The sequence below is a fragment of the Ziziphus jujuba genome, chromosome 9 (assembly GCF_031755915.1).
Source record: "Ziziphus jujuba cultivar Dongzao chromosome 9, ASM3175591v1".
Classification (NCBI taxonomy): domain Eukaryota; kingdom Viridiplantae; phylum Streptophyta; class Magnoliopsida; order Rosales; family Rhamnaceae; genus Ziziphus; species Ziziphus jujuba.
In genome coordinates, this window is record NC_083387.1 from 7,986,294 (window position 1) to 7,994,680 (window position 8,387).

The following is an 8,387-nucleotide window of genomic DNA, read 5'->3' on the forward strand; positions in this document are numbered from 1 at the left end:
ATGCATGGCGTACAACGTATCGGCAAAGAGTACTGTCATGGATGCATTGGGAGGCCATTCCCAACACTCAGAGAATTAGTCCTCATTGATTTCCAAATTTTCATTGCCGCCAGCATTTGCTAACCTTACTACTCTAAAATCATTGACAGTTCGTTGGTGCGAAAAGCTCACCTATTTGCCAAGTGGTATGCAGAACATCAATGCTTTGGAGTCCTTAGAGATTGGTGATTGCCACAGACTCAAGTTTTTGACAGAGATTGGGACTAGTGGCTTCAATAAGCTTCGAACTTTGTCCATTGAAAATTGCAGCAAGCTGATTTTTTATCAATGGGGTTGAAAAATCTTGCTTTTCTTGAGCACTTGATCATCATGTACTATCCACGTCTTGTTAGTTTATCACAGAGTGCACAAAGCGTTCCTGCACTTCAGAGTTTGAGCATCTTAGGCTGCCCTCCAGCGTTCAAGTATTTCCAGATGAGTTTCAGAATTTCAAGGGACTCCATAGTCTGGAAATCAAAAGCTGTCCTGGCTTAGAAGCATTGCCAGAGTGGATTGAGAAGCTTATTTCATTGAGATCATTAGCTATTTCAGATTGTCATAATATAACTTCTTTACTTGAGAGTATACATTGTCTCACTGGACTCCAGCACCTCTCAATTCAAGATTGTCCTGGACTTCTGGAAAAGTGCAGACTGGCAGGTGGCGAAGCAAGCAGTTCTTCCAATTAGAGCAAAGTTCTGGTCTGTGTACATTCTTAACTATGGTTAATATCTGTTTTTAACACTTGTTATTTATAAGTAAATTGAGACCGATTTAATTCTCTCATTTTTTCTTCTTGTCAAAGAACATTATGAAATCATAATCTTAATTTGAAGAAGGCAAAAAAGACTCCCTTGAGGGGAATCGGTTAACCATCATCATCATCATGGGCTGCAAAACTTGGATTATTTACTGCTTAATTTTGTTCTCTACTAGCAAAACTTAGCATAAGCATTTTCTGTATCTGCAGGCAATATTAAAATAAAGATTTGAATAGGATTAGGAACTATTAAAATACCATCTGTCACAAAAAATATTTTTGCGGGATTTTGCTAAGACATGTAATTAGGAAAGCAATAATAGTGCATTAGTAAAGCTATTGACAACAAGAGTTGGTGACTCAATTCTTGAGCCCAAAAAAAAACAAAAAGACGTAAAAGTGTTAGAACGAAAGTCTAATAAATGATTGTTATTTTCATTAAAATTTCAAACTTTTCTAAACATATTTCATTTTCTAAGTTTTATTTATTTAAGTTTTTCCCAAACAATAGAAAAAGAATGGATCTGAAATTTCTTTGGTAGATATGGCCATATGGGTGATATACATGATACATGTAGATTTCACTGAAAATTCACTGAAACTGTTTAATACAATAAAACTGAAAATGAGTACCTCAGTTATGAACATTGAAGCTTAGAGAGCACCAAAAATATAAAATAAAATAAATCATAACTTGGATAAAACGCCAAACTTCTAGTCTTTAATCTCTCCGAACCCATCAGGGAAAATAGGAAAAATGTTACACGCGGCAAGCTCATATCATATGTGGACATTGCTATTCTAGTCATGGTTGGATTTTTTTTTTTTTTTTTTTTTTTTTTTTTGGTAATATAGTCATGGTTGGATTTTGAAAGCTCATGTATACATACGGCCATGCTTGACTTCGTCTTCTAAAAAATGGGACCCAGTCCTAAGTCTCCTTCTAGGCTTCTAGTAATGTCAGGGTCATGCCGAGGTCAGTTATACAGTTATACTATCTGCATTATTACAAACTTTATTGAGCTTTACATAATTTTCAATAACCTTGAAACTTTGAAAAGTCAAGAAAGATTTTTCACTCTTCAACATGAAAATGAGGTAGTAGTCCCCTGGCTAAACAATAGTTTAATTCTGAATTTGGGGTTTCATTTTGTGAACCAAACTGAGCTTATTTTATTTTATTATTTTGGGTTGGTGATCTATGTGGGATTTTCTCTGTTAGGAGCTGTTTGACATGATTTTGTTCTGGGTCAAGCCCTCAATGTTTATCTGGTAAATTTTGGAGAGAGTTGTAACATCCCAATTGTTTCCAATAAAAGAGAGATTCCTTGTAAAACTAAGTAGCTGTTTCTGTTTTTGTAGACCTTATCAGGATCAGTGTGTGGTGTTGGGGCTAGCTTTTGATTAGAAGCAATATTATTCGCAGATTTGGAAATTGGTTCATCAGGATCAGTATTCATTAGGTAGCTGCTTCATTTTTTTTGTTTGTATTGTAGCTCCAACAAATGGCAGATCTAGTTCTGTCCCCAGTTTTACAGGTGCTTTTTGACAGATTGGCTTCTCCACTCTTAAGAAAGCTTGGAAATATGTGGAATCTCTCTGACAACTTTGAAAAGCTAAAACGCACCTTAGTATATGTTCAATCAGTTCTAGAAGATGCAGAAGAGAAGCAAGTGACTGATAGAGATGTCAAAACTTGGTTGTCAGAGCTCAAACATGTTGTTTACGAGGCTGAAGACTTGCTTGATGAGATTACCATCACTGAAGCACTCTTGGATTCTGGAGAGCAGGGATCAGGTATGAGGCTTAATTTTTTTCAAACAGGATATGCTGACAGAGTTAGAGAGATGCTTGATAAGTTAGAAACAATTAGTGACGAGGGCTCTAAATTCAATTTGAGGGAGCGTAGTATTATCCATGGTAGGATTGAAACTAGTTCTTATGTTATTGAATCTGAAGTCTATGGGAGAGAGGAAGATAGAGACAAGATAGTGGAGCTGTTACTGTCTGATGAAGCTACCCAAGGAGTTGCTCTCTCATGTATTCCAATAGTAGGGTTGGGAGGTATAGGGAAGACAACCCTTGCTCAATTAGTATATAATGATCAGAGGGTAACTCAATATTTTAATGCTAAAGTATGGGTTTTTGTTTCTGATCACTTTGATGCCAACATAATAATGATGGCAATCATCGAATCTCTTACCAACCAAAAATATCAGTACACGAGCATGGATGCACTTCATACCACAATCCGTGACCTGTTGCATGACAAAAGATACTTAATTGTATTAGATGATGTTTGGACAGAAAATCAGGGAGACTGGGACAGGCTCAGACCACTCTTTAGAAGTGTTATTGATGGAAGCAGAATTATAATTACAACCCGCAGTAAAAGAGTTGTACGTATGCTCAAAGTGCCAACTACTTCATATCATTTGGATGGTCTGTCTGAGGAAGCTTGTTGGTCATTGTTTCTGCAATATGCTTTCCAAGAAGGAGAAGAAAAAGAGCACCAACATCTCTTGCCAATTGGACAAGAGATTGTAAAAAAGTGCAGGGGAGTGGCATTAGCTGCAAAAACCTTGGGAAGTCTCATGTGCTTCAAAAGGGAGGAAAGGGAGTGGCTGGCAGTGCAAAACAGTGAACTTTGGAACTTGAGTGAAAGTGAAAGTGAAATTGTACCTGCCCTGAGGTTGAGCTACCACCATTTGCCCCCCTACCTCAAGCGATGCTTTTCATTCTGTTCAATAATTCCTAGACGGTTTGAGATCAAGAAAGAGAAATTAATCCGCCAATGGATCGCTGCAGGCTTGGTTCAACTTAGCAGAGAAGGAGAATCACCAGAGGAAACTGGTAATGATTGCTTCAACGATCTCCTCTGGATGTCCTTTTTCCAAGAGGTGAAGCAATCTAATAACGATGCCCGCATAATTGGATATAGGATGCATGATATCATTTATGATCTTGCACAATCCGTTGCTGGAACAGAGTTCAGTATAATAGACCACACTTCTGCTCCAAGGTATCCTGCACAAATTCGTCACTCATCTGTTGTTTGTGATTTTAGATCCGGCTCAATAATTCATGAAGAGTTCTACAAAGCAAAGCATTTACGAACTCTCTTTATATTTTCAGAAGGTGGTTTCAGAGAGGTACCTCATAAACTATTTTCAAGTTTTAGATATCTGCGTGAGTTGGATATGAGCGGGTGTGGCCTTGAGGTTCTGGATGGATCAATTGGTGACTTAATATGTTTGAGGTATCTTGACATATCTTATACACACATCAAGGAGTTACCTTGTAGCATAGAAAAACTTCTTTTCTTGCAAACTTTGAACGTTGCTGGTTGCTATAATCTTACATCATTGCCACAGTTAGCAAATATGTCAAACCTCAGACATCTTAATAACACTGGATGCATAGCATTGACCAGCATGTTACCTTTAAATAGACCCTTTAACCAGCTGCAGAGGCATACTGAACTTTCCGCAGAAGAGCACAATGAACATATCCGGGTTCTACCCCCTTATACAAACCAGCTTCAAACATTGCCACTGTTCGTTGTTAGTGGGCTTCAGGATATTAAGCTTCTGGAACGGCTTGACCTCCGTGGAACTCTGAAAATTACACACTTAGAGAACTTGCATGATCAAGGTGGCATAGATTTCCATGCATTAAACAGAATGAAGGGTGTTGAGTCGTTGGGATTGTATTGGGGGGATGATGATCATTGTCCAAACATAAATCGTGAAGAGGACTATGTTTTTACAAGATTCCAAGAAAGAAAGCAAGTTCACTCATCAGGGCCATCACAAAGACTTGAAGCCAGTGAATCATTAGAATTGCTTATTACCCGTCTCCACCCTAACAAATATGTTAAGAGACTGACAGTTAAAGGTTACCTAGGGATCAGGTTTCCTGATTATTGGCTTCTCTCTTCCAATTTGACTGTGGTTAACTTAATTGACTTTGGAAAATGTGAAGAGCTTCCTAGCCTTGGGCATCTTAAGTTGCTTAACAGTCTCTCAATGCGGAAAATGCCTGCCGTAAGGCGTATTGACATACGGTTCTATGTTGAGCGTCATCTACATAGCACCACACCACCATTTCCAGTACTCAGAGAACTAGTCCTCATTGATTTCCCTAATTTGGAAGCGTGGTCAAGCCCAGATGATGGAAATGCTTTCCCCAGCTTGAGAAAATTAATTGTCAGTAAATGTCCAAAGCTCAATATGATGCCAAAAATTCCATCTATTCAACATTTGGAGCTCAGAGATTGTAATGCAACTTTAGTTCATTACTTTCAGAAGCTAACATCCCTAACAGTTCTTGTAATTGAGAAGGCCAGAGGTTTATCATCTTTTCCAGGTGTATTTCCTGTAAACAACCATCTTCTTACAACTCTGGATATTATATCTTGTCCCCTTCAGCGTCTGCCTAATTTTGGAAACCTTACTGCTCTGAAAGCATTGACAATTCGGTGGTGTCAAGAACTCTCCTATTTGCCACAAGGTATGCAGATTCTCTGTGCTTTGGAGTCCTTGGAGATTGGTGATTGCCACAGTCTCATGTTTTTGCCTGAGATTGGGTATGGTGGCTTCAGCAACCTTAAAACTTTGTCTATTGAGAACTGCAATAATTTGACTTCCTTGTCGATGGGCTTCAAAAATCTCACATTGCTTGAGCACTTGATCATCATGTACTGTCCAAGTCTTGTTACTTTACCCCAGGGCATACAAAACCTTTCTGCCCTTCAAAGTTTGACCATATTAGGCTGCTGTCCAGAGTTTATGTCTCTTCCAGAGGAGTTACAGAACCTCACACGGCTGCATAGTCTGGAAATTAGAAGCTGTCCTGGCTTAGAAGCTTTGCCTGAGTGGATTGAGAAGCTTGTTTCATTAAGAACCTTGGCTATTTCCGATTGTCAGTGTATAACTTCTTTACCTGAGAGTATGGTCCGTCTCACTGGACTCCAACACCTCTCAATTCAAGATTGTTCTCAACTTTTGGAAAGGTGTAGACCGCAAGATGGCGAAGATTGGCCAAAGATAGTCCATGTCCCATACAAGCACATTGGACCTCCTGAGCTTAGCCATCCAAGTGAAGCAAGCATTTCTTCAAATTAGAGCAAATTTATGGGCCTTCTTACCTGTGCTATTGATATCAAGTGATTTCTGATCCATCGTTTTTTTGTTTTGTTATTGACACTTTTCATGTATTATCTGTTTTATCTACGTATAATTCATAGTTCCCTCCTCCAGCTTATTTTCTGATACCAAATCTATCTTTTGTTATGAATCATAAACCTACAATTGTTACGGCAGCACTTTGGTTCTTTCCAATGAATACCGTTGTCAAATCAGTTAAATATTGTCTAACATTGTCTATAGCGAGCATGAAGCTAACTTTTTTCTTGTTTTTAATCTGAACACCTTTATCATTTGTTGTTTTACTTTTATCTCACTTTCATTTAATAGTGGCCTTCTGACTTTGATTTTTTTTTTTTTTTTTTTTTGGCCCCCCAGATTATTCTTAATTTCCATATTAAAATCATGCATACTGTGTGGCATTGGATTTGATAAAGTCTACTTAATTTTGTTGCAAATTGCATATGTTTTTTGGGCCTTACATTATATAATTCAAGCATGTCTTAGTATCAGCGTTTGGTGACAATGCAATTAGCTCTTCTGCATTATTTACTATTTATGAGGTGAAATGTTTTGATTTTCAAAATCGGTAAACTGTATTGTATAGAAAATGTTCCTTGCATTGCAAGAATTAAAGCTTGAAATTGTGTTGCCATTTTAATTTCTGAATTTGGTGGTTTCTTCAAACCTGGTATTATCTTTTTTTCAGGAGAGCTTGGTGTGAGTTTTACGATAGCATGTTCTTATACAGAGTTTCTGATTGACTCTGCATTTCTGTTTGTTTCTGATAAAGACATTCATAGTAACTATGTACATAATACTCTTATCAGTAGCATTTTTCTCCATCATAAGTAAATTGATGATTGGCAGTCTTGGATAGGCTACGGACATGGACCATGTGCCATAGTATGCAAATTAGCCGTGATCTTCCACTGCATTTTTTTTTTTTTTTTTGGTTGGACATTTTATAATTTCTTTGACATCAATTTGCTTGTACCTCTGCCGACAAAATCTAAAAGACAATTCTTTTTCCTCTTGTTCTTAAACGTAGTGAGCAAAACTCATACGTGGAAATTGGTAGCTCCACCAATCACCACCAGTCATCATTGGATTTGCATGCGTATGTATGATGATGCCGTGGTGGGCTTCGCATTAAACAGAGAGGGACCTTCTCTTTCAAGTATTATATCTTCATAATATGCAAGAAATCCATACCAAGGTAGTAAATTTCTCAACAATTTCTGTATCTTCCAATGAAGACTGACTACTGTCTTCTTCATACTAATAATGCTAAAAAATTTGTTTTAATTAAAATATTCAATTTTATTATTTTTTTTTTTAAAAAATAAAGATAAATAAATCAATTTTTTTTTTTTAGTTAAAATAAAAACTGGGTTGGGTTTTGATCATGATCTTGGGCTTTGTCCAGGTCTTTTTTGGGCCTGGTATTGGTGTTTAGGTTGCCGCTGAACTTTGCTTGGGTTAGATCATGGGTTACTCTTGAGTTTGGGGTATGTTTTGGGCTTGAATTTTTCATCGTTGGTCAAGGCCCAAGGGAAAGCATTAATAAACAAACAAACAAAGAAATAGGGGGGTTGAGTGACGTTGAAGGACAAATATGCTTGTGGCTAAAAGCAGCATTTTAGTTGAGTTGGGAGTTTTTTCTTCACCATCATTTCCAGAAAAGTTATACGAAGCAAAGCATTTGCGAAGTTTCTTATTGTTTCTAAAAGGTGGTTTCAGAGCGGTACCTCATAGATTATATACAAGTTTTAAATATATGAGGGAGCTAGATTTGAGTGGCTGTGGCCTAGAGGTTTTGGATGATTCAATTGGTGACTTAGTATGTTTGAACAATCTTGATGTACCTCATAGATTGTTTACAGACTTTGATTGTATGTGGTAGCTATAATCTTGAAAGTTAACAAATATCTTAAGCCTCAGACATCTCAATAACAATGGATATTAATCATTGACCACCATATATATTACCTCCATTTGGAAATCAGCTTCAAACGTTACCACTTTTTGTTGTTGCTAGAAATGCTGACTTGGTGCTTTTGTCTGAAAATCACATACTTGGAGATTGACATCCACATTATGGCTCTGCATGCTCCCTGTCGAAAGTAAAATGGCCTAAGAGTCGTTAGAACTTTACTTGGGGAATGACGATCTCTGCCAAACAAGAATGCAGGAGAGGAATATGCCTTCACTACTTTTACTCATGTTTCGCTAAGTGAGCTGATGGTTTAATTACACTCTCTTTTAATGAATTTAAAAAAAAAAAAAAGAGTAACTCTAGGTGCACTTGGTTGTTTTTTCAAAAAATATTTTCTGCAAAAGAAGTAATCATCTTTGGTTGCTTATTTATTTATTTATTTATTATTATTATTATTTTTTTTGGGGGGTGATATTCCTAACAGCTCACAATAACATGTGCA

The 8,387-nt window shown here is 37.1% G+C and overlaps 1 protein-coding gene across 1 annotated transcript; it reads left to right on the top strand.

Annotated features, from left to right (window-relative positions):
- Window positions 1-1,736: 1,736 nt before the first annotated feature.
- LOC107426516 (putative disease resistance protein RGA3) lies at window positions 1,737-7,161 on the top strand. The gene is made up of 2 exons (XM_060811587.1): window positions 1,737-5,966; window positions 6,998-7,161. Exon 1 carries the CDS (start codon window positions 2,305-2,307, stop codon window positions 5,923-5,925), a length of 3,621 nt encoding a protein of 1,206 aa, XP_060667570.1. The 5' UTR covers window positions 1,737-2,304; the 3' UTR covers window positions 5,926-5,966; window positions 6,998-7,161.
- The last annotated feature ends 1,226 nt before the right edge of the window (window positions 7,162-8,387 follow it).

Coding starts and splice junctions, on each gene's coding strand:
- LOC107426516 (XM_060811587.1), top strand. CDS start 2,305: ATGGCAGATCTAGTTCTGTCCCCAGTTTTACAGGTGCTTTTTGACAGA.